This window comes from Bombina bombina, chromosome 7 (genome assembly GCF_027579735.1).
Source record: "Bombina bombina isolate aBomBom1 chromosome 7, aBomBom1.pri, whole genome shotgun sequence".
Classification (NCBI taxonomy): Eukaryota; Metazoa; Chordata; class Amphibia; order Anura; family Bombinatoridae; genus Bombina; species Bombina bombina.
The window spans coordinates 98628060-98655468 of record NC_069505.1 but is presented as its reverse complement, the minus strand read 5'-3'; the positions used below and the strand labels follow the sequence as shown (position 1 = coordinate 98655468).

The 27409-nt window shown below is 42.8% G+C and overlaps 1 protein-coding gene across 1 annotated transcript in view; it reads right to left on the bottom strand.

The window, feature by feature from the left end:
* CHID1 (chitinase domain containing 1) overlaps positions 1 to 27409 on the bottom strand; it is a 1450539-nt gene that overhangs the window by 3973 nt on the left and 1419157 nt on the right. Inside the window, exon 12 of the mRNA XM_053720199.1 lies at positions 25831 to 25873. Within this exon, the coding sequence (XP_053576174.1) occupies positions 25831 to 25873 (43 nt within the window). The remainder of the gene's footprint in view (positions 1 to 25830; positions 25874 to 27409) is intronic.

The window sequence follows — 27409 nt, the reverse complement described above, 5'->3', positions numbered from 1 at the left end:
CCCAACTCGCATAAACATCAAAAGCCATAATCACACCTGGCTCGATTGGATTCTCTCCAGTTCTCCCGACCGAATCCAGGAGGCAGGTGTTCTCCCTAACATTTTCAGTGACCACTGCTTAGTGTACTGTGTGCGCAAAATAAAGGCAACTAAATCCTCTCCCAAGGTTAAAATCACCAGGTCCTTTAAAAATGTAATCTTCAATCATTTCTAAATGACATCAAGAACCTCCCCTGGCACAGATTAAACCTAATCCCAGATCTAGACTCTACAGTTGAATTCTTTCAGTCTGAACTCCTACAAGTTTGGAATTTACATGCCCCGCTGCGTAAGGTGAGAGTAAAAGGAGCACACTTGAATTGGATCACAGCTGACCTCATTCAAATGTACCAGTTTCGGGATTCATTGTGGTCAAAGTTCAAGCATACTGGCTCTATGAACGATCACTGTGTATATAGACAATGGCAAAATATATGCACTAATCAAACAAAATTGGCCAAGGCCCAATATTTCTGTGAAAATCTGAACAAAAACATATCAAACCCTAGAAAGTTTTGGAAACTCATAAATAACTTATAAACTCCACCAATCCACTCCCAACCCTCCACTGTCAATGTGGACGACCAAACCCTGCAACTCCCCTTAGAAGTAGCAAATGCCTTTAACAATTATTTTGTTGGATGCTCCACCACCCTGATTGACAAACTAATAAATGACACGCATCCTGAAACTACAAATGTGGATCAGGCCCCACTAAATCACCAAAAACCCAATACAGAGAATTTAAATTTTAGACCTGTACCCATCAATGTCATTAAGAAACACCTTAATAATCTAAAAATGAAAACACAGTTTGGACCTGATCAAATCCCAGCAAAGCTGTTGAAGCTCAGTGCGCCGGCAATTGCTAAACCTGTCACAACCCTAATTAACGAATCCTTGGTGTCTGGATACATACCCAGACTTTGGAAGACTGCAAGAGTAGTGCCTATCCATAAAAGTGGGAAGGTAACCTTGGTTTATAACTATCGCCCAATATTATTGCTCCCAGTATTGTCAAAAATCTTAGAAAAATGTGTCCATACGCAATCATGTGAATATTATCAACAATCTATCTGACCCCTGATCAATCAGGTTTTGCAAAGGCCTTTGACACAGTAGACCACAACATACTACTACTCAAACTAAAAAACTCAGGTATTGCTGATCGTCCCCAAACCTGGTTTCGATCATATGTATCGGATCGATCACAATATGTCTCTATTTCTGACAGCGACTCTCTCCCTCTCCCAGTCATGTGTGGTTTTCCCCAAGGTTCCATTCTCGGCCCCCTACTATTCACATTATTTATAAATGATCTGCCTAATGTCTGCAAATCCTCAACTGTACACATGTACGCAGATGACACGGTAATCTATGCAAACAATTCCGATCTGCCGCAGCTTGAAGCAGTGCTCCAAGACCAGTTCACAGAGGTAGAAAAGTGGATCTCAAAAAACTAGGTGCCCTGTACAGAAACAAACCCTGCCTCAGCCCTACAGTAGAGGAAAAGATTGTACAGCAAATGCTGATGCCAATCATGGATTATGGGGAATTAGTATATGCACCTGCACCGCAAACTCACCTTAATAAACTTAATACATTGTATAACTCGTTCTGCCGCTTTGTGCTACAATGTAACTACAGGACCCACCATTGTGACATGGTAAAAGAACTAAACTGGCTGTCACTGGAATCCAAACTCACCCTCCATCTTTCCTGCCTTGTGTTTAAGAGATTTTCTGGGAAGCTCCCACCCTACCTGAGCAGAATGTTCTCCCCGGCTATTCCCACCTACTATAACCTCCGATCCAGTACCAGCACATTATTTAGCTTGCCTCAATACAAAAAGAAAGCAGCTCAATCCTCCTTTTTCTACAGAGCGCCACAATTATGGAATGACCTCTCGCACACTTTCAAACCTTCCCCAAGCCTAATATCCTTTAAGAGATCCCTCTCTACATATCTCAAAACAGAATGCACCTGTCATGGTTGATTATATATTTCCTACCTGTTCTATGTAAACATTTTGCATATATTGTGTATTATTATTGTTTTTGTACTTTATTGTACCCTATTGTATTAATGCAATGTTTTGTCGACCCAGGACATACTTGAAAACGAGAGAAATATCAATGTATCCTTCCTGGTAAAATATTTTATAAATAAATAAATATGTGCATGTATGTGTTTGTGTATGCATCTGTATGTTTATATATGTGTTTAAGTGTGTGTGTAATATATATATATATATATATATATATATATATATATATATATATATATATATATATATATATATATACATATACATATAAATAGTAAGTATATATGTATGTATATATATATATATATATATATATATCTCATTTGCTATGCTTTGGAAGGGGTGCTGTTCAGATGACAGTAACACTGCAACATACTTTGCCCTAGGGCCCAGTGAGTTCTAGTTACTCCTCTGGGTGGGGCTCTTAGCTTAGCATATCAATTTGTTTTCATTATGCTAGCTATGTCATCAGCTACAAACACTATTTACCACTTCAGAATGTGTAGCCATTTTAAAATAGACATTTATATTAAAGGGAAGTAAAAAATTAAACTTTGTTCTCTTGGGGCTCGATTTATCATTCATATTTTCCTATATTTTCTCCTGAAAGTTCTCATGAGAAATAATTCCCCTATTTATCATTTAAAAATGAGTCTAAAATTGGGCAAGTTTGACTATAAAATTCTCCAACATATTCTCCAAAAAAAGGGTTAAATTAGATACTTTTAGTCGTATTTCATATAGTTCTCCTTATTTAATTCTCCTATTTACAAATGTATCATTTATATTCTCCTGTGGAGGACTGCAAGTTATCCTGCAAGTCCCTGCATTAAAATTCTCCATAACTACTGTGGAGAAAAGCATTAGAAATCTATTCTCTACCAGTTGTGGAAGCAGTTACAAAAAAAATAAAATAAAAAAATAAAAGCTCTATAACAAAGCGTAATAATAATGGATATTGGAGCGCAATAATACTTTATATTGGCGTGATAAAAATATATATATATAATGGACACTAAAATAATATATAACAGAGCACAACATTATATCTATTGGGGCATAAGAATAAGATGTAAAAGAAGCGCTAAAATTGAAACACAGAAGAAATGAAAATGTAGATCTATTTCTCCAACATAGGTGTGTCCGGTCCACGGCGTCATCCTTACTTGTGGGATATTCTCTTCCCCAACAGGAAATGGCAAAGAGCCCAGCAAAGCTGGTCACATGATCCCTCCTAGGCTCCGCCTACCCCAGTCATTCTCTTTGCCGTTGTACAGGCAACATCTCCACGGAGATGGCTTAGAGTTTTTTAGTGTTTAACTGTAGTTTTTCATTATTCAATCAAGAGTTTGTTATTTTCAAATAGTGCTGGTACGTACTATTTACTCAGAAACAGAAAAAAGATGAAGAATTCTGTTTGTATGAGGAAAATGATTTTAGCAACCGTAACTAAAATCCATGGCTGTTCCACACAGGACTGTTGAGAGCAATTAACTTCAGTTGGGGGAACAGTTTGCAGTCTCTTGCTGCTTGAGGTATGACACATTCTAACAAGACGATGTAATGCTGGAAGCTGTCATTTTCCCTATGGGATCCGGTAAGCCATGTTTATTAAGATTGTAAATAAGGGCTTCACAAGGGCTTATTTAAACTGTAGACTTTTTTTGGGCTAAATCGATTGATATTAACACTTATTTAGCCTTGAGGAATCATTTATTCTGGGTATTTTGATTTAATAATATCGGCAGGCACTGTTTTAGACACCTTATTCTTTAGGGGCTTTCCCAAAGCATAGGCAGAGTCTCATTTTCGCGCCGGTGTTGCGCACTTGTTTTTGAGAGGCATGGCATGCAGTCGCATGTGAGAGGAGCTCTGATACTTATAAAAGACTTCTGAAGGCGTCATTTGGTATCGTATTCCCCTTTGGGTTTGGTTGGGTCTCAGCAAAGCAGATACCAGGGACTGTAAAGGGGTTTAAAGCTTAAAACGGCTCCGGTTCCGTTATTTTAAGGGTTAAAGCTTCCAAAATTGGTGTGCAATATTTTCAAGGCTTTAAGACGCTGTGGTGAAAATTTGGTGAATTTTGAACAATTCCTTCATGTTTTTTCGCAATTGCAGTAATAAAGTGTGTTCAGTTTAAAATTTAAAGTGACAGTAACGGTTTTATTTTAAAACGTTTTTTGTACTTTCTGATCAAGTTTATGCCTGTTTAACATGTCTGAACTACCAGATAGACTGTGTTCTGAATGTGGGGAAGCCAGAATTCCTATTCATTTAAATAAATGTGATTTATGTGATAATGACAATGATGCCCAAGATGATTCCTCAAGTGAGGGGAGTAAGCATGGTACTGCATCATTCCCTCCTTCGTCTACACGAGTCTTGCCCACTCAGGAGGCCCCTAGTACATCTAGTGCGCCAATACTCCTTACTATGCAACAATTAACGGCTGTAATGGATAATTCTGTCAAAAACATTTTAGCCAAAATGAACCCTTGTCAGCGTAAGCGTGGCTGCTCTGTTTTAGTTACTGAAGAGCATGACGACGCTGATATTAATATCTCTGAAGGGCCCCTAACCCAATCTGAGGGGGCCAGGGAGGTTTTGTCTGAGGGAGAAATTACTGATTTAGGGAACATTTCTCAGCAGGCTGAATCTGATGTGATTACATTTAAATTTAAATTGGAACACCTCCGCATTTTGCTTAAGGAGGTATTATCCACTCTGGATGATTGTGAAAATTTAGTCATCCCAGAGAAACTATGTAAAATGGACAAGTTCCTAGAGGTGCCGGGGCTCCCAGAAGCTTTTCCTATACCCAAGCGGGTGGCGGACATTGTTAATAAAGAATGGGAAAGGCCCGGTATTCCTTTCGTCCCTCCCCCCATATTTAAAAAATTGTTTCCTATGGTCGACCCCAGAAAGGACTTATGGCAGTCAGTCCCCAAGGTCGAGGGAGCGGTCTCTACTTTAAACAAACGCACCACTATTCCCATAGAGGATAGTTGTGCTTTCAAAGATCCTATGGATAAAAAATTAGAAGGTTTGCTTAAAAAGATGTTTGTTCAGCAGGGTTACCTTCTACAACCCATTTCATGCATTGTCCCTGTCACTACAGCCGCATATTTCTGGTTTGATGAACTGCTTAAGGTGCTCGATAGTGACTCTCCTCCTTATGAGGAGATTATGGACAGAATCAATGCTCTCAAATTGGCTAATTCTTTCACTCTAGACGCCTCTTTGCAATTGGCTAAGTTAGCGGCTAAGAACTCTGGGTTTGCTATTGTGGCGCGCAGAGCGCTTTGGTTGAAATCTTGGTCGGCTGATGCGTCTTCCAAGAACAAGCTACTAAACATTCCTTTCAAGGGGAAAACGCTGTTTGGTCCTGACTTGAAAGAGATTATCTCTGATATCACTGGGGGTAAGGGCCACGCCCTTCCTCAGGATCGGCCCTTCAAGGCAAAAAATAGACCTAATTTTCGTCCCTTTCGTAAAAACGGACCAGCCCAAGGGGCTACGTCCTCTAAGCAAGAGGGTAATACTTCTCAGGCCAAGCCAGCTTGGAGACCAATGCAAGGCTGGAACAAGGGAAAGCAGGCCAAGAAACCTGCCACTGCTACCAAGACAGCATGAAATATTGGCCCCCGATCCGGGACCGGATCTGGTGGGGGGCAGACTCTCTCTCTTCGCTCAGGCTTGGGCAAGAGATGTTCTGGATCCTTGGGCGCTAGAAATAGTCTCCCAGGGTTATCTTCTGGAATTCAAGGGACTTCCCCCAAGGGGGAGGTTCCACAAGTCGCAGTTGTCTTCAGACCACATAAAAAGACAGGCGTTCTTACATTGTGTAGAAGACCTGTTAAAAATGGGAGTGATTCATCCTGTTCCATTAAGAGAACAAGGGATGGGGTTCTACTCCAATCTGTTCATAGTTCCCAAAAAAGAGGGAACGTTCAGACCAATCCTAGATCTCAAGATCTTAAACAAATTTCTCAAGGTTCCATCGTTCAAGATGGAAACCATTCGAACTATCCTTCCTTCCATCCAGGAAGGTCAATTTATGACCACGGTGGATTTAAAGGATGCGTATCTACATATTCCTATCCACAAGGAACATCATCGGTTCCTAAGGTTTGCATTCCTGGACAAACATTACCAGTTCGTGGCGCTTCCTTTCGGATTAGCCACTGCTCCAAGGATTTTCACAAAGGTACTAGGGTCCCTTCTAGCGGTGCTAAGACCAAGGGGCATTGCAGTAGTACCTTACCTGGACGACATTCTGATTCAAGCGTCGTCCCTTCCTCAAGCAAAGGCTCACACGGACATTGTCCTGGCCTTTCTCAGATCTCACGGCTGGAAAGTGAACGTGGAAAAGAGTTCTCTATCCCCGTCAACAAGGGTTCCCTTCTTGGGAACAATTATAGACTCCTTAGAAATGAGGATCTTTCTAACAGAGGCCAGAAAAACAAAGCTTCTGGACTCTTGTCGGATACTTCATTCCGTTCCTCTTCCTTCCATAGCTCAGTGCATGGAAGTGATCGGGTTGATGGTGGCGGCGATGGACATAGTTCCTTTTGCGCGCATTCATCTAAGACCATTACAACTGTGCATGCTCAGTCAGTGGAATGGGGACTATACAGACTTGTCTCCGAAGATACAAGTAAATCAGAGGACCAGAGACTCCCTCCGTTGGTGGCTGTCCCTGGACAATCTGTCTCAAGGGATGATGTTCAACAGACCAGAGTGGGTCATTGTCACGACCGACGCCAGTCTGATAGGCTGGGGCGCGGTCTGGGGATCCCTGAAAGCTCAGGGTCTTTGGTCTCGGGAAGAATCTCTTCTACCGATAAATATTCTGGAACTGAAAGCGATATTCAATGCGCTCCAGGCCTGGCCCCAGCTTGCGAGGACCAGGTTCATACGGTTTCAATCAGACAACATGACGACTGTTGCGTACATCAACCATCAGGGGGGAACAAGGAGTTCCCTAGCGATGGAAGAAGTAACCAAAATTATTCTTTGGGCGGAGTCTCACTCCTGCCACCTGTCTGCTATCCACATCCCAGGAGTGGAAAATTGGGAAGCGGATTTTCTGAGTCGTCAGACATTGCATCCGGGGGAGTGGGAACTCCATCCGGAAATCTTTGCCCAAGTCACTCACCTGTGGGGCATTCCAGACATGGATCTGATGGCCTCTCGTCAGAACTTCAAAGTTCCTTGCTACGGGGCCAGATCCAGGGATCCCAAGGCGGCTCTAGTGGATGCACTAGTAGCACCTTGGACCTTCAAACTAGCTTATGTGTTCCCGCCATTTCCTCTCATCCCCAGGCTGATAGCCAGGATCAAGCAGGAGAGGGCGTCGGTGATCTTGATAGCTCCTGCGTGGCCACGCAGGACTTGGTATGCAGATCTGGTGAATATGTCATCGGCTCCACCTTGGAAGCTACCTTTGAGACGAGACCTTCTTGTTCAGGGTCCGTTCGAACATCCGAATCTGGTTTCACTCCAGCTGACTGCTTGGAGATTGAACGCTTGATTTTATCGAAGCGAGGATTCTCAGATTCTGTGATCGATACTCTTGTTCAGGCCAGAAAGCCTGTGACTAGAAAGATTTACCACAAAATTTGGAAAAAATATATCTGTTGGTGTGAATCTAAAGGATTCCCTTGGGACAAGGTTAAGATTCCTAGGATTCTATCCTTCCTTCAAGAAGGATTGGAAAAAGGATTATCTGCAAGTTCCCTGAAGGGACAGATTTCTGCCTTGTCGGTATTACTTCACAAAAAGCTGGCAGCTGTGCCAGATGTTCAAGCCTTTGTTCAGGCTCTGGTTAGAATCAAGCCTGTTTACAAACCTTTGACTCCTCCTTGGAGTCTCAATTTAGTTCTTTCAGTTCTTCAGGGGGTTCCGTTTGAACCCTTACATTCCGTTGATATTAAGTTATTATCTTGGAAAGTTTTGTTTTTAGTTGCGATTTCTTCTGCTAGAAGAGTCTCAGAATTATCTGCTCTGCAGTGTTCTCCTCCTTATCTGGTGTTCCATGCAGATAAGGTGGTTTTACGTACTAAACCTGGTTTTCTTCCAAAAGTTGTTTCTAACAAAAACATTAACCAGGAGATTATCGTACCTTCTCTGTGTCCAAAACCAGTTTCAAAGAAGGAACGTTTGTTGCACAATTTGGATGTTGTTCGCGCTCTAAAATTCTATTTAGATGCTACAAAGGATTTTAGACAAACATCTTCCTTGTTTGTTGTTTATTCAGGTAAAAGGAGAGGTCAAAAAGCAACTTCTACCTCTCTCTCTTTTTGGATTAAAAGCATCATCAGATTGGCTTACGAGACTGCCGGACGGCAGCCTCCCGAAAGAATCACAGCTCATTCCACTAGGGCTGTGGCTTCCACATGGGCCTTCAAGAACGAGGCTTCTGTTGATCAGATATGTAGGGCAGCGACTTGGTCTTCACTGCACACTTTTACCAAATTTTACAAGTTTGATACTTTTGCTTCTTCTGAGGCTATTTTTGGGAGAAAGGTTTTGCAAGCCGTGGTGCCTTCCATTTAGGTGACCTGATTTGCTCCCTCCCTTCATCCGTGTCCTAAAGCTTTGGTATTGGTTCCCACAAGTAAGGATGACGCCGTGGACCGGACACACCTATGTTGGAGAAAACAGAATTTATGTTTACCTGATAAATTTCTTTCTCCAACGGTGTGTCCGGTCCACGGCCCGCCCTGGTTTTTTTAATCAGGTCTGATATTTTATTTTCTTTAACTACAGTCACCACGGTACCATATGGTTTCTCCTATGCAAATATTCCTCCTTAACGTCGGTCGAATGACTGGGGTAGGCGGAGCCTAGGAGGGATCATGTGACCAGCTTTGCTGGGCTCTTTGCCATTTCCTGTTGGGGAAGAGAATATCCCACAAGTAAGGATGACGCCGTGGACCGGACACACCGTTGGAGAAAGAAATTTATCAGGTAAACATAAATTCTGTTTTTCTTACATGACAGTTTGCTGAAGAGGGGCATTAACAAAGCTACTAGGAAGGCTGTATAAATATTCTTATTGGCTTATATGTGACTGACATGGAGAATAGTTGCTTATTTTCAGTGATAAATAAGGAGAAGATAATAATCCGACTGGAGACATTTATCATTAGTTCTCCTCAGCTCTCTCAACTCTCCTATGGAGAAAAAAAACCATTTTTTATGATAAATGTGGGTGCACAGGTGCGTCTCTCCAAAGGAGAGCTGCGGAGAACTGATAGGAGAACAGAAAGGAGAACTCCCCGAATGATTGATAAATCAAGTCCTTGGTATCCTCATTTTCATTTTCTTTTTTTGTGAAAAAAATTCTTCTGCGACAAGATTCCATTTTTATATCTCTGTCACAACTACTAAGCTCTGCTGTAGTACAAAAGCAACCATAGGCAATACATATGGACTACATTTATATAGATATAAAGCCATTTTAAAAAAGCTCAGAGGAACAAGAATCTGTGAGCTCTGACACCAGCAACACAACAAATTGAGGATAGCAGTTGTTGCCAGGTGATCATAATTACTATGGCAATCACTTGACAGCTATAAGGATATAAAAAAAAATATTTAAATGAGCGGTTTTCTGGTATAGTTCTATGGTGAGTGGGTCCTTAGGGCTTCATTAGAGTCAGTAGTGAAAAAACGACCACTGCTGTGAGGTATTTGTCATAGTTATGACAACAGTTAGTTGGATGTTTATATGATTGCTCACTGGAAAGAGAAGGGCCACAATGCTCTCTGTATTGTAAACATTATCAGGGATTTATCCCTCTTCATAATTTTATTCCATATGTATATATGTTTCTATCAGATGATCACTGATGCAAACTTGATTACCTGATAGCTAACTGGCCAAGCAACCTTTAATCGGACAAGAGGCCTTTCCTATTTCAAATGATGGGTTACTTGTCCTATTTTAAACTTTAGATGGGGTGATAGGGTCCTCATTACAGTGCAGATCACCCTAAATGTCACCTAATAGACAAGTAACTGCAACTCATTTTGACAAACTCCTGCTATCTAGAAGGAAATGATTTGCATTGATTTGCATTGAAAAAGGCTGATACACTTTTGGTTGCTCATATGTGGTGTGTGTTCTATGTTGTTTTTGGAGGACAGGACTCTTTTGGAGCCTCTGTTCCCTAATAGAGGGAGGCAGATTAGAAATGTGGTTTTAAGGAAATCTCCCACCACTGGGGTTTCATGCACCTATTTGTCTTTAATAGGAGGGACACTTAAAAGGACATAAAACATTTATGCTAAATCACTTGAAAGTGATGCAGTATAAATGTAAAAATCTGACAGGAAAATATCACCTGAACATCTCTATGTAAAAATAAATTATGCTTACATGATCATTTTATTTTCTTCAGATGGAAAGAGTCCACAGCAGCATTCATTACTTTTGAGAATTCAGAACCAGACACCCCAGCCAAAGGCTTAAATACTCCTCCCACATCCCTCATCTCCCAGTCATTCTGCCGAGGAACAAGGAACAGTAGAAGAAACATCAGGGTGAAAAGGTGCCAGAAGAACAAAAATACGGCTGACCCACATAAAAACACGGGCGGGGAGCTGTGGACTGTTTCCATCTGAAGAAAAGAAAATGATCAGGTAAGCATAATTTATGTTTTTCTTTATAAATGGAAAGAGTCCACAGCTGCATTCATTACTTTTGGGAAAACAATACCCAAGCTATAGAGGACACTGAATGCAAAAAACGGGAGGGTACAAGAGGCGGCCCATTCTGAGGGCACCAAGCCTGAAAACCCCTACCCAACAAAATCCCGCTTCGTCCGAAACCGAAAACAACCTTGTAACAAAGGAAAAGGCCCAGGACACTGACCCGCAGATAGTCCACAAGCCTTGCTAGAGACCGCAGGATCTAGACTTGACCGATTCAACAGAATCCCAGAGACACTGTCGCCCAGCAGTCGATCTCCAAACAACACACATCTTACTAAAGAAAGGGAACAAACTACCATATTCTTCCACAAAGAAGAAAAGACACGGAAAACAACATTGTACTTGTAAAGTGTGGCTAATCCCCCTTAAGGGACTCAAGGCACTGCTCATTTTATCAACCTCGAAAGGAGGAAAGGCTGAGTAAACATCGCCGGGGATCGAACTTGCAACCCTCGGCTTGCTACAGTGCAGAGTAGCCACAGTGCATTAGTATGCTGAGCTAGCTGTCCAGCTAGCATAAGGAACTCCAGAAAAGAATCCTAAGAAGGGCACAAACACAGAGCAAAAAAACCAGAGAAACTGGGTCAGGCTAACAGAGACCCAAACTAGTCTCATAGAAACAAGGGGAGGCAATGCCCAGACCCCAGAAATACAGAAACCAAGGGATAAGGCCGGGAGTATGAAACAGAGAGAGGATCTTCCCCTAACACAGTACAACCGCACTCTAGAAAGCAACTGAAGACGAAGGTCCCCAGTCGCAAAAAGGTAGCTCAGAATACCGAAATATTCAGAAACGAAACCTTGTGCAGCAAGCTCAGATAGGTCTGACGAACAACACCTGAAGCAAAAACACTGCACGCTGTAGTCATCTAAAAATGACTCTGAAACTTAAATACTTGCAGGGCAAGTAGAAGGCAGCTGAAGATAGGATCCTTCATATTGCTAAGTATCCACTAACCAGCGGATAACGTTGCAGGCTAAGAGCCGCCAGTCCTTCCCACAAATCTTGATGGAGAAAGGAGAAACCTCAAAGAGGCTTACCGTACCTCGAATGCTCCGAGGACGAAACAGCAGAGCAACAGATCTCATATCCTGCTCCAACACCGGACCAGCCCAAGCGACAGGCATGTCCAATAGACTGGGGGACAGAAAGACCCCAACCACAAGCCCGCAGGGAATGGAAAGAAAAAAAGGGGGGACTCACCCACCCCAACAGAGCTCGGGTGTCAACCCATTCCGCTCCTCCAAAATAAGGCACTCCCAAGGAGAACCCCCTAGGACCTGGACCAGAGAAAAGTGCAATAGATCTGTAGGAAGACCTGTCACAACTCTCTTATACAGTCTCTGTGTAGAGAGATCAATTTCCAACAGGTGAAACAGAGCCCACAAAGCAGCAGATGCTGCCCCTTACAGAGATAAGCCACCTGATCCAACCTCCTACACACAGGGCAGGACAATGACCCTCCAGAGAGAGGAAACCCCTGCTCATAAGGAAGACACACTATTCCCTCAAAAGGGAAGGGAACAGATAAGAACAGCGTGCATGTCCACAGGACATGAAGCCGTAGTATGATAAAACACGGATCGAATGAAAAAATCATACAGAAACCACTGTTGACCCAACAGAGAAAAACATAATTTATGCTTACCTGATAAATTCCTTTCTCCTGTAGTGTAGTCAGTCCACGGGTCATCCATTACTTATGGAATATATCTCTTCCTAACAGGAAACTGCAAGAGAATTACCCAGCAGAGCTTGCTATATAGCTCCTCCCCTCACCTATCATACTCAGTCATTCGACCAAAGCAGATGAGAAAGGAGGAACCATAGGGTACAGTGGTGACTGGAGTTTAATTAAAATTTAGACCTGCCGTAAAAACAGGGCGGGCCATGGACTGACTACACTACAGGAGAAAGGAATTTATCAGGTAAGCATAAATTATGTTTTCTCCTGTTAAGTGTAGTCAGTCCACGGGTCATCCATTACTTATGGAATACCAATACCAAAGCTAAAGTACACAGATGAAGGGAGGGACAAGGCAGGAACATTAAACAGAAGGAACCACTGCCTGAAGTACCTTTCTCCCAAAAATAGCCTCCGACGAAGCAAAAGTGTCAAATTTGTAAAATTTTGAAAAAGTGTGAAGCGAAGACCAAGTCGCAGCCTTGCAAATCTGTTCAACAGAGGCCTCATTTTTAAAGGCCCAGGTGGAAGCCACAGCTCTAGTAGAATGAGCTGTAATCCTTTCAGGAGGCTGCTGTCCAGCAGTCTCATAGGCTAAGCGTATTATGCTACGAAGCCAAAAAGAGAGAGAGGTAGCCGAAGCCTTTTGACCTCTCCTCTGTCCAGAGTAAACGACAAACAGGGAAGAAGTTTGACGAAAATCCTTAGTTGCCTGCAAATAGAATTTCAGGGCACGGACTACGTCCAGATTATGCAAAAGTCGTTCCTTCTTTGAAGAAGGGTTAGGACACAGAGATGGAACAACAATCTCTTGATTGATATTCCTGTTAGTAACTACGTTAGGTAAGAACCCAGGTTTAGTACACAGGACTACCTTGTCTGAATGAAAAATCAGATAAGGAGAATCACAATGTAAGGCAGATAACTCAGAGACTCTTCGAGCCGAGGAAATAGCCATCAAAAACAGAACTTTCCAAGATAACAGCTTGATATCAATGGAATGAAGGGGTTCAAATGGAACGCCTTGAAGAACATTAAGAACTAAGTTTAAGCTCCACGGCGGAGCAACAGACTTAAACACAGGCTTAATCCTAGTTAAAGCCTGACAGAAAGCCTGAACGTCTGGAACTTAAGCCAGACGTTTGTGTAGAAGAATAGACAGAGCAGAAATCTGTCCCTTTAACGAACTAGTAGATAAGCCCTTTTCTAAACCCTCTTGTAGAAAGTACAATATCCTAGGAATCCTAACCTTACTCCATGAGTAACTCTTGGATTCGCACCAATGTAAATATTTACGCCATATCTTATGGTAAATTTTTCTGGTAACAGGCTTCCTAGCCTGTATTAAGGTATCTATAACCGACTCCGAGAAGCCACGCTTTGATAGAATCAAGCGTTCAATCTCCATGCAGTCAGCCTCAGAGAAATTAGATTTGGATGTTTGAAAGGACCCTGAATTAGAAGGTCCTGTCTCAGAGGCAGAGACCACGGTGGACAGGACGACATGTCCACTAGGTCTGCATACCAGGTCCTGCGTGGCCACGCAGGCGCTATCAGAATCACCGAAGCTCTCTCCTGTTTGATCTTGGCAATCAAACGAGGAAGCATTGGGAATGGTGGAAACACATAAGCCATGATGAAGACCCAAGGGGCTGTCAGAGCATCTATCAGCACCGCTCCCGGGTCCCTGGACCTGGATCCGTAACAAGGAAGCTTGGCGTTCTGACGAGACGCCATGAGATCCAGATCTGGTTTGCCCCAACGACGAATCAGTTGAGCAAAGACCTCCGGATGAAGCTCCCACTCTCCCGGATGAAAAGTCTGGCGACTTAGAAAATCCGCCTCCCAGTTCTCCACGCCTGGGATGTAGATCGCTGACAGGTGGCAAGAGTGAGACTCTGCCCAGCGAATTATCTTTGAGACTTCCAACATCGCTAGGGAACTTCTGGTTCCCCCTTGATGGTTGATGTAAGCCACAGTCGTGATGTTGTCCGACTGAAATCTGATGAACCTCAGAGTTGCTAACTGAGGCCAAGCTAGGAGAGCATTGAATATTGCTCTTAACTCCAGAATATTTATTGGGAGGAGTTTCTCCTCCTGAGTCCATAATCCCTGAGCTTTCAGGGAATTCCAGACTGCTCCCCAGCCTAGAAGGCTGGCGTCTGTTGTTACAATCGTCCAATCTGGCCTGCGAAAGGTCATCCCCTTGGACAGATGTGGCCGAGAAAGCCACCATAGAAGAGAATCTCTGGTCTCTTGATCCAGATTTAGTAGGGGGGACAAATCTGAGTAATCCCCGTTCCACTGACTTAGCATGCACAATTGCAGCGGTCTGAGATGCAGGCGCGCAAATGGTACTATGTCCATTGCCGCTACCATTAAGCCGATTACTTCCATGCACTGAGCTACTGACGGGTGTGGAATGGAGTGAAGGACACAGCAAGCATTTAGAAGTTTTAATAACCTGGCCTCTGTCAGGTAAATTTTCATCTCTACAGAATCTATAAGAGTCCCTAGAAAGGGAACTCTTGTAAGTGGTAATAGAGAACTCTTTTCCACGTTCACCTTCGACCCATGCGACCTCAGAAATGCCAGAACTATCTCTGTATGAGACTTGGCAGTTTGAAAACTTGACGCTTGTATCAGAATGTCGTCTAGGTACGGAGTCACCGCTATGCCTCGCGGTCTTAGTACCGCCAGAAGTGATCCTAGAATTTTTGTAAAGATTCTTGGAGCCGTAGCTAATCCGAAGGGAAGAGCTACAAACTGGTAATGCCTGTCTAGGAAGGCAAATCTCAGATACCGGTAATGGTCCTTGTGAATCGGTATGTGAAGGTAGGCATCCTTTAGATCCACTGTGGTCATGTACTGGCCCTCTTGGATCATGGGAAGGATGGTTCGAATAGTTTCCATTTTGAATGATGGAACTCTTAGAAATTTGTTTAGGATTTTTAAGTCCAAGATTGGCCTGAAGGTTCCCTCTTTCTTGGGAACCACAAATAGGTTTGAATAGAATCCCTGCCCGTGTTCCGTCCGCGGAACTGGGTGGATTACCCCCATTAGTAAGAGGTCTTGTACACAGCGTAGAAACGCCTCTTTCTTTATTTGGTTTGCTGATAACCTTGAAAGATGAAATCTCCCCCGTGGAGGAGAAGTTTTGAAGTCCAGGAGATATCCCTGAGATATGATCTCCAACGCCCAGGGATCCTGGACATCTCTTGCCCAAGCCTGGGTGAAGAGAGAAAGTCTGCCCCCCACTAGATCCGTTTCCGGATAGGGGGCTCTCTCTTCATGCTGTTTTGGGGGCAGCAGCAGGTTTCTTGGCCTGCTTGCCCCTGTTCCAGGACTGGTTAACTTTCCAGCCCTGTATGTAACGAGCAACAGCTCCTTCCTGTTTTGGAGCGGAGGAAGTTGATGCTGCTCCTGCCTTGAAGTTACGAAAGGCACGAAAATTAGACTGTTTGGCCTTTGATTTGGCCCTGTCCTGAGGTAGAGCATGGCCCTTACCTCCCGTAATGTCAGCAATAATTTCTTTCAAGCCGGGCCCGAATAAGGTCTGCCCTTTGAAAGGAATATTAAGCAATTTAGATTTAGAAGTCACGTCAGCTGACCAGGATTTAAGCCATAGCGCTCTGCGCGCTTGGATGGCGAATCCGGAGTTCTTAGCCGTAAGTTTGGTTAAATGCACAACGGCATCAGAAACAAATGCGTTAGCTAGCTTAAGTGTCTTAAGCTTGTTGATTATTTAATCCAATGGAGCTGAGCGAATGGCCTCTTCCAGAGACTCAAACCAGAATGCTGCCGCAGCAGTGACAGGCGCAATGCATGCGAGGGGCTGTAAAATAAAACCTGGTAGAACAAACATTTTCTTAAGGTAACCCTCTAATTTTTTATCCATTGGATCTGAAAAGGCACAACTATCCTCCACCGGGATAGTGGTACGCTTAGCTAAAGTAGAAACTGCTCCCTCCACCTTATGGACCGTCTGCCATAAGTCTCGTGTAGTGGCGTCAATAGGAAACATTTTCCTAAATATGGGAGGAGGGGTAAAAGGCACACCCGGTCTATCCCACTCCTTGCTAATAATCTCTGTAAGCCTTTTTGGTATAGGAAATACGTCAGTACACACCGGTACCTATCCAACCTACATAATTTCTCTGGAATTGCAACCGTGTTACAATCATTCAGAGCCGCTAATACCTCCCCTAGCAATGTGCGGAGGTTCTCTAGCTTAAATTTAAAATTGGAAATCTCTGAATCCAGTCTCCCTGGATCAGATCCGTCACCCACAGAATGAAGCTCTCCGTCCTCACGTTCTGCAAACTGTGACGCAGTATCTGACATGGCTCTTATCTCATCCGCGCGCTCTATCCTTAACCCAGAGCTATCGCGCTTGCCTCTTAAATCTGGCAACTTAGATAATACTTCTGTCATAACAGTACCCATGTCTTGCAAAGTGATTTGTAAGGGCCTCCCTGATGTACTTGGCGCCACAAAATCACGCACCTCCTGAGCGGGAGGCGCAGGTACTGACACGTGAGGAGAGTTAGTCGGCATAACTTCCCCCTCGTCGTCTGGTGATAATTTCTTTACATGTAAAGATTGACTTTTATTTAAAGTAGCATCAATGCAATTAGTACATAAATTTCTATTGGGCTCCACATTGGCCTTTAAACATAGTGAACAAAGAGATTCATCTGAGTCAGACATGTTTAAACAAACTAGCAATGAGACTAGCAAACTTGGAAATACTTTTCAAAATTAATTTACAAGCAATATAAAAAACGTTACTGTGCCTTTAAGAAGCACAGAAAAACTGACACAGTTGAAATAACAATGACCAAAATAGTTATAGCAACCAAATTTTCACAGTAAATGTATTAAGTTAGCAAAGGATTGCACCCACCAGCAAATGGATGATTAACCCCTTAGTACCCAAAAACGGATAACAATTATATAATTAACGTTTTTCTCACAGTCAAATACACTGTCACAGGACTGCTGTGCCTGATTACCTCCCTCAAAATGGATTTTGAAGACCCCTGAGCTCTCTAGAGATGATCTGGATCATGGAGGATGAAGTAGACAGATTGTGACTGAATTTTTACTGCGCAAAAAAGCGCTAAAATAGGCCCCTCCCACTCATATTACAACAGTGGGGAAGCTCAGAAACTGTTTCTATGCAGAAAACAAAAATGGCCATGTGGTAAAAATCATGCCCTAATAAGTTTTATCACCAAGTACCTCACAAAAACGATTAACAAGCCAGTAAACGTTTTAAACATACATTTGAAAGTTATGTATTATTATTAATAAGCCTGCTACCAGTCGTTTTTACTGCAGTTAAGGCTCATACATTATTTCAGTATTAACAGTATTTTCAGAGTCAATTCCATTCCTTAGAAAATACATTCAGTGTACACACACACACACATCAGCCTGATACCAGTCGCTATCACTGCATTTAAGGCTGAACTTACTTTACAATGGTATCAGCAGTATTTTCTCAGTCAATTCCATTCCTCAGAAAATAAATTACTGCACATACCTCATTTGTTGCAGGGGAGCCCTGCATGCTATTCCCCTTCTCTGAAGTTACCTCACTCCTCAGATGAGAAACAGCCAGTGGATCTTAGTTACGTCTGCTAAGACCATAGAAAAAAACCCAGGCAGATTCTTCTTCTAATGCTGCCTGAGAATAAACAGCACACTCCGGTGCCATTTAAAAATAACAAACTTTTGATTGTAGAAATAAACTAAGCTAAAAAACACCACAGATCTCTCACAGCTTCCTTTTTAGTTAGGCTGCAAGAGAATGACTGAGTATGATAGGTGAGGGGAGGAGCTATATAGCAAGCTCTGCTGGGTAATTCTCTTGCAGTTTCCTGTTAGGAAGAGATATATTCCATAAGTAATGGATGACCCGTGGACTGACTACACTTAACAGGAGAAAAACTCCCCATGAAAAGGAGCACACTCTGTCCAAAGTACAAGTCAGGCCTTAAAGTTTATAACCAGTACCCAAAGGTGGATGTGAACTCTGGCCTTCCTGCTTGCAAGCCCTATGAGCTAGTCCCTATGTCACAACATAGGGTCCCTGAAAAAACTGGGTTGTCCCGAACCAGTCCACAGAATCATAAGTCTCCAGGCATCCAAAAAGGATCCAAGACAAGAAACCTGGACCCAGGACCCAGAATCATCCTAGAACGAACGACACCCTCAGGGAACACAAGAAACCCCGTCTGAAGAATCAGACCTCACAGGAGATGAGAACCGGGAAACCCAGAGAATGGGTACAGGACTCACTCGTAATTCCCCGCCCAAAGGGAAGAGAACACCCTTAGCCGGAGGTGCTAGGTAGTGACAAAGTCACGCATTTTTCTCTAGAGTCCAAAGGCCCCAAAGCCAACACTAAGGGAAATGAGAACGAGAACAGAGTCACCCGAAAGAGAGTAGAAAGAAAGGCTAGTCTCCATAATCCTTTCAGATTTACGTTGCAGAGGACCACACCCAAGGAAAAAGAATGCAAAGCATCCCGAACCCAGGCAGAAAAACATCCCCTAAGCAGAAGCTTGGAAAAAGAGACAACACCTCCTATCGCCCCTGATATATATGGAGACGACTAACTCCCAAAGGAAAGACAGAGCCTCACGGTCTTTACTAATTAAGCGGCCAAAGCCGCCAGAAAAACCAGACGAAGACCAGAAAGTCTCGACCCAAAGGAAGAGAACCTATAAAAGGAACAAGTCCTAAAAGGACACTTCCAAAGAGACCATGAAAGGCTAAACCGTAAGAACAGCGGAATGAAGGACCTTAATCCTCCAAGCCTCCAACCCACAATGGGAAGGAACACTCTAGTTTCCGGAAAAATCGGAAACAAGTGAGTATGTCGCTGCGGATCTCAACGGAGTCCCGGCCCACTAGATTGAAAGGCGAATGAGGACTGAACAAAACCCCCATGCTCCTAAGCAACCAAGGACCCTCAAGTCCTCTCAGGATGCTAGTTGAAGCTTGTAAAATAAAACAAGAAAACAACACAAATCATATTGTGATCACTAGGCGCCCTCACCGGACCGACCGGACATAAAAAGGCGCCACGTGTCTGAACTAGGCCTCAAAGACAGAAGGATTTACACTCAGTCAGGACCAGCCTGAAACCAAGGGCCCCAGCACTGTCAAGGCCACATAGAGTCTCCCCCGAGATGGAGGGATAAAGGACAGTTAGACAGACCTTTGTAAACAGTGCGACCACAAAATCGCGAGTATCAATTCCAGAGAAGAAAGATAAGGCAACCTGTAGGTTATCGCCCAGGAAGAACGGACAGACCCGCAGGACCAGCCCCACAGGGGTCAGAGACTTCCAAGCTCAGAACTGGAAAAGGATACACAAATAACAAAGACTATAAGAAGATTACTTCATCCCCTTATGTCTATGCATGCATGCCAGTCGAAGAGTAGGACTGAGAATCCACAGACCCATTAAGAGTGGGATCCTCCAGCAATGCCAAAAACGTGCCTAGAACACGAAGGCGCGCCAGTCTATAATGAAAAGTGCAACATACCTCAGCCGGGACAAAAAAACACCGGCCCCAAAGGTTGACCCCCTGAGGCCTCAGGGACAGTCGCTCCCCCGGAGGGCTGAACTGAACCAGACGAGCCCAGGTTAATGGAACACGGACAATATCATAAGCACACACCCGGGAGGTGCAGATGCGCCAGCGCCAAAGATATGGCCATGCGGAACCATGTCGTAACCTCCAGTGGGAATAGGTCACACTCCATAGAAGGATAAGTAGCGTATGGGTTACCTGCATGCGTAGTAAGAGTTGGTGATAGGGAACTCGTCTCGTGGACAATAGAATCCCCAGAGGCGGATGGCTCAGTGGGCACCTGATTCCCCGATCCCGAGGAACAGAGCACTCTAAAACGGCATTCGGAACATAACTGATGGGCATGTATCAACCGGGCCAATTCATATTCTTCGCAAGAAGTAGAGTCTGAATCAGAGACATCCGTCTCCAAAAAATCAGAATCCTCCATAACAGGGACACTGAATAAAAAATGGACCAATAAGAAATTCTAAATGGCACCTTACACCCCCAATGGCTGGGGCACCACCTCCAGAGAACCAGACACCAACGGACCAGGATTTCTCCGTCGCCACACGGTCAAGAATGCGGAAATGGAGTCAAAAGGTAAACCGTGCAGTCCATGCAAAAGTGCGCCCGACCATAAAGGCTGTGTCACTAGACATAGGCCGTTATGTTCCAAAACAGCCATGAGTCGAAGCAACACTACACAGTAGCCGACAGAATCACATAACAAACATGATTATAAACCCCCCTGTTCAAAACCCCCCCTCAGGAGACATTAACCCTCGATTCCAAGATACAAAAAGGAGCCTCACTGAGACCCTATGTTAAAGTTATCCCCAAAAGGTTGTAGCCCCTCCCGGATAAACAGTTGTAATTACAATACATCCATGATGAAAGTAAAATGAAACGTACGTCGCGGAACAGGAACACGGCCCATTAAGTGTGACAGTTAGTAGCGTCTCTTCTGCCATGGACTTGAGAGAAAAAAGCAGGCAGCGAAACTCGTCAACGCTGATTGCTTGTGGAGCTGTTAATATAAGTCGGGATGGTTTCGCAGAAAGACTCTCCCTGCATCTCCGGACTCTCTTTCACCCTTGCTTTCACTGAGAGGCTGACAGGACTACTTAAAACTTCAGTCCCATGCCAAAGACTACCACCCTCCATAAGAGACTATCGCAAACTTCTGACACTTCTCTGCCAACCTCCAGGGACGAAAGGCAAAGAATGACTGGGGGATGGGGGAAGTGGGAGAGGTATTTAGGCCTTTGGCTGGGGTGTCTTTGCCTCCTCCTGGTGGCCAGGTTCTGAATTCCCAAAAGTAATGAAAGCAGCTGTGGAATCTTTCCGTTTATGAAGAAAATCTCATAATTTTTATGTTTAAAATGATAAGGATTTCCCCCAAACTTTTGAATACCAAAAATGATAAATATTTGGTGTTGAATGCAGCTGTGGACTCTTTCCATTTATGAAGAAAATGAAGATATTTTACCTCACAATTTCCTCAGCTCACAAGAGTAAGTGCTGTGTAAACAGTTATACTTCAGCTGCTTTCTAGCTGCAGGTGCAGTGCTGGTGCTGATGTCATGAACTGTTTTACTCTGATCTCATGAGATTTCATAATAAACTTCCTTAAACTGAATAGGAAAATAACTTGACTCTGCCTGACCCTGCCAGATGCACGCTACCTTGCAGGTCCTGGGACAGACATACTGATTTGCTGCTTAAATTCCTTTACAATGGAGTGTGAATACTTAGGACATTTTGAGGTAAAATATCTTTCTTTTTACATAGAGATGTTCAGGTGATATTTTCTACTCAGCTTTTATCAGCTATGCTGAATCACGTTCAAGTGTTTCAACACTTAGGTATCATGGCCCTTTAACAATCCTTCGGCTAGATTACGAGTCTTGCATTAGGCTTAAAAAGCAGCGTTGGCCGGTCCCAACGCTGCTTTTTAACGCCCCCTGGTATTACGAGTCTTGCAGGTACAGGTGTACCGCTCACTTTTTTGGCCAGACTCGGAAATACCGCAAATCCACTTAAGTCAATTGCGTATCCTATTTTTTCAATGGGACTTGCATAGCGCTGGTATTACGAGTCTGCCATAAAGTGAACGGTAGACCATCTCCTGTCAAGAGTGGTACCGCATTTAAAAGTCAGTAGTTAAGAGTTTTACACTACAACGCCGTAGCATAAAACTCTTAACTAAAGTGCTAAAAAGTACACTAACACCCATAAACTACCTATTAACCCCTAAACCAAGCCCCCCCCCACATCGCAAACACTTAAAAAAAAAAATAACCCCTAATCTGCCGAACCGGACATCGCCGCCACTATAATAAATATATTAACCCCTAAACCGCTGCACTCCCGCCTTGCAAACACTAGTTACATTTTATTAACCTCTAATCTGCCGTCCCTAACATCGCCGCCACCTACCTACATTTATTAACCCCTAATCTTCCGCCCCCAACGTCGCCGCCACTATATTAAAGTTATTAACCCCTACATCTAAGTCTAACCCTAACCCCCCCTAACTTAAATATAATTTAAATAAATATAAATAAAATAACTATCATTAACTAAATTATTCCTATTTAAAACTAAATACTTACCTATAAAATAAACCCTAAGCTAGCTACAATATAACTAATAGTTACCTTGTAGCTAGTTTAGGGTTTATTTTTATTTACCTTTAAGTGACGTCATCCAAGATGGCGTCCCTTCAATTCCGATTGGCTGATAGAATTCTATCAGCAAATCGGAATTAAGGTAGAACAAATCCTATTGGCTGATGCAATCAGCCAATAGGATTGAGCTGGCATTCTATTGGCTGTTCCAATCAATCGGAGCCAATAGGATTTTTTCTACCTTAATTCTGATTGGCTGATAGAATTTTATCAGCCAATCGGAAATGAAAGGACGCCATATTGGATGACATCACTTAAAGGTACCGTCATTTAGTAAGAAGACTCCGGATGAAGAGGATGCTCAGCGTCGGATGTCTTGAAGATGGACCCGTTCTGCACCGGATGGATGAAGATAGAAGATGCCATCTGGATGAAGACTTCTGCCCGTCTGGAGGACCACTTCTGCCTGGCTTGGATGAAGACTTCTGCCCGTCTGGAGGACCACTTCTGCCCAGTTGGATGAAGACGTCTCCCGGTAGGGTGATCTTCAGGGGGTAAGTGTTAGGTTTTTTTAAGGGGGTATTGGGTGGGTTTTAGAGTAGGGTTGGTTGTGTGGGTGGTGGGTTTTAATGTTGGGGGGGGATTTGTATTTTTTTTTACAGGTAAAAGAGTCGATTACTTTGGGGCAATGCCCCTCAAAAGGCCCATTTAACGGCTATTTGTAATTTAGTGTAGGGTATGGCTTTCTTTATTTTGGGGGGGCTTTTTTATTTTGTTAGGGGGATTAGATTAGGTGTAATTAGTTTAAAAATCTTGTAATTTTTTAATTATTTTCTGTAATTTAGGGTTTTTTTTTTTTAATTTAGGGAATTTATTTAATTATAGTGGTAGTGTTAGGTGTAATTGTAACTTAGGTCAGGTTTTATTTTACAGGTACTTTTGTCTTTATTTTAGCTAGGTAGTTATTAAATAGTTAATAACTATTTACTAACTATTCTACCTAGTTAAAATAAATACAAACTTGCCTGTAAAATAAAAATAAACCCTAAGCTAGCTACAATGTAACTGTTATATTGTAGCTATCTTAGGGTTTATTTTATAGGTAAGTATTTAGTTTTAAATAGGAATAATGTAGTTAATGATAGTTATTTTATTTAAATTATATTTAATTTAGGGGGGGTAGGGTTAGGTTTAGGGGTTAATAACTTTATTATAGTGGCAGCGACATTGGGGGCGGCAGATTAGGGGTTAATAAGTGTAGGTAGGTTGCGGCAACATTGCAGGCGGCAGATTAGGGGTTAATATAATGTAGGTGTCGGCAACGTTGGGGGCAGCAGATTAGGGGTTCATAAGTATAATGTAGGTGGCGGCGATGCCCGGAGCGGCAGATTAGGGGTTAATAATATAATGTAGGTATCTGCGATGTTGGCGGATTAGGGGTTAATAAGTGTAAGATTAGGGGCGTTTAGACTCAGGGTTCATGTTAGGGTGTTAGGTGTAGACATAACTTTTGTTTCCCCATAGGAATCAATGGGGCTGCGTTAGGAGCTTTACGCTGCTTTTTTGCAGGTGTTAGGTTTTTTTTCAGCCGGCTCTCCCCCATTGTTTCCTATGGGGAAATCGCGCACGAGCATGTTCAGCCAGCTCACCGCTAACGTAAGCAGCGCTGGTATTGAGGTGAGATGTGGAGCAAAATTTTGCTCTACGATCACTTTTTTTGCGGTAAACGGCGGGTTTGTATAAACCCGTAATACCAGCGCTGTCTGTAAGTGAGAGGTGAGCATAAACTGCTCGTTAGCACCGCACAGCCTCTAACGCAAAACTCGTAATCTAGCAGCTTGTGTCTAATTGGCTAGGGTATAATAAACATTACCACACCAATCACCTGCTAATTTTAGGGGCCTTATTCCTCTCTAAGTAATGCAGACAAAGGCTGCGTAACAAGTCGCCTCCCCCACCAGATAAATTTGCCCTGGTGTCCAGCATTGCAGATATAACAGTTTCTAATGGTGATCACCGGCATTCTAGGGGATAAGCAACCTTCAAAAGTGTTGTTCCTCTCTTGTAAATTAGCTTTGTGACCCCTAAATTACATGGAAAGGGAAGGGGGGATATCTATTAGAGCTCCCTTGTGGTTAGAGTTTCATCTTATAGAGACATGCAAGTCCCAAGCGTCCATCGTTACAATTAGGTTGCTTATATATGACAAGAGAACTAAAAGAAAATAAGCAAGTGAGGGATTATTGTCTGGGACACTTTTTCCACACATGAAAGATCTGTAAGAGTCTTCTTTCACAGTGGTGTGGGTATTTTAATTAAAGGGTAATGAATGCCACATTTTGTCTTTCATGATTCAACTACATACTACAAAGGATACCAAGAGAATGAAGTAAATAAGATAATAGAAGTAGATTAGAAAGTTGTTTAAAATTGCACACTCTATCTGCATTATGAAAGTTTTGTTTTGACTATACTGTCCCTTTAAGAGGTTTGAGTGCATACAGCATACTGAAACATTCCGCAGTTTATTTGATACTAATACATACTACACAGTGATTGGTTTGACTGGTGTAGTAGCTTATTTATATCTAGTTTCTGAATGGCTGTAGCAATGCAGACCAGATAAATATACTCAACAAGCTTCTCAATGGGTGTTTCTGTGGACTGGTTTGGCTTTATTTAACCTGTTAAATTTTTTAATAACAAAATGGTAATTTTAAAATACTCTAAAAATGTATTTTGTTTGTAGATCTTTCCAGACTCTGTACTTAAATGCATAGTTCACAAGAAACACTGAGAAACTGCAGCAGAGGAGAAAGAAGAAAAAAAAGCTTTTCCCTCTATGGCTAACACTGGAATGGACTACAAACTTTTACTCTCCTGGGTGGTAAACTGTACTGATAATTTTCAAGATCTTTAAAATGCATAACTATGTATACTCTTTAACAAAGGATACAAAGAGAACAAGGGAATTTGATAACAGAAGCATATTGGAAAATTACATGTTTCATCTGAATCATTAAAGTTTGCCTTTATTGTCCCTTTAAAATGCCCAGATGTATTGATCAAAGACTGGAAGTTTGCTGCCCTCAGACCGCTTTTCAGCTGCTCACCTTAAGTGTAGGGTAGAAGACAGCATGCTTTCCTCCTTTATTCCTGTACAAAACAACACGGTATGTAGTTATACTGTACATATGAATGAAAAGTAAGTTTAATTGATACTTTATAGTCACAAAAAAAATACTTTAGGCATTGAAATATAGAGAAAACTAAATGTATGCTTACCGGATAAATTCCTTTCTTTCCTGGTAGGGAGAGTCCCCGACTTCATTCATTACTGTTGGGGAATATCAACATCTGGCCACCAGGAGGAGTCAAAGACACCTCAGCCAAAGGCTATAAATATCCCTCCCACTTCCCCTATCCCTCCAGTCATTCGGCCGAGGGAACAAGGAAAAGTAGGAGAAACATTAGGGTATAGAGGTGCCAGAAGAAAAGAAAAAGGAAGCCGCCAAAACAAAGACAACAGGCGGGTTCGTGGACTCTCCCTGCAAGGAAAGAAAGGAATTTAACTGGTAAGCATACATTTTGTTTTCTTTCCAAAGGCAGGGAGAGTCCACAACTTCATTCATTACTGTTGGGAGCCAATACCCAAGCTCCAGAGGACACTGAATAAAGGAAGGCGGACCCTAAACTGAGGGCACCACAGCCTGTAACACCTTTCTCCCAAAAGCTGCTTCAGCCGAAGCAAAAACACAGAATTTATAGAATTTTGAAAAAGTATGTAAGAAGGACCAGGTAGCCGCCTTAGAAATCTGATCTATCTATGGAGGCTTTGTTCTTAAAAGCCCAGGAAGAAGAAACTGCCCTAGTGGAATGAGCCGTTATCATCTCAGGAGGCTGTTGTCCAGCCTTCTCATTAGCTAAATGGATGATACTTCTCAGCCAATAAGATAATGAAGTTGCAGTGGCCTTCTGGCCCTTGTGTCTACCAACATACAAAACAAACAAAGAAGAGGATTGTCTGAAATCCTTAGTTGCCTGGAGATAACATTTTAAAGCACGCACAACGTCCAGATTGTGGAGCAAACGTTCCTTCAAGGAAGAAGGATTAGGACAAAAAAAAGGAACAACAATCTCTTGATTGATGTTGCGATCCAAAACCATCTAAGGTAGAAATCCTAACTTGGTACGTAAAACTGCCTTATCCACTTGGAATACCAGATAAGGGGGCTCACACTGTAAAGCAGATATCTCAGAGACTCTGTGAGCAGTGGCAATGGCCAACAAAAACAGAACCTTCCAGGATAGAAGTTTAAGATCAACAGAATGCATAGGCTCAAACGGAGCCTGCTGCAAAAGACGTAGAACAAGAATGAAGCTCCATGGTGGTGCAACAGGTTTAAATACAGGCCTGATTCTAACCAGAGCCTGAACAAAAAACTGTACATCAGGAAGGTCTGCTAATCTCTTGTGCAGTAGGACCGAAAGGGCAGAAATCTGACCCTTCAGAGAACTAGCCGACAGGCCCTTTTCCAAACCAGGAAAAAAGAGAAGAGGGTGCCTCATAGTGTATTACAGATTGCTAAATTCATCAACAAACAGGTGGAAATATGCTTACCAGATGCCGTTGCACAGTACTATGACCTGTGCTTGAATGCAGGCTAGCACTTAGTAAAGCGGCTAGTACAC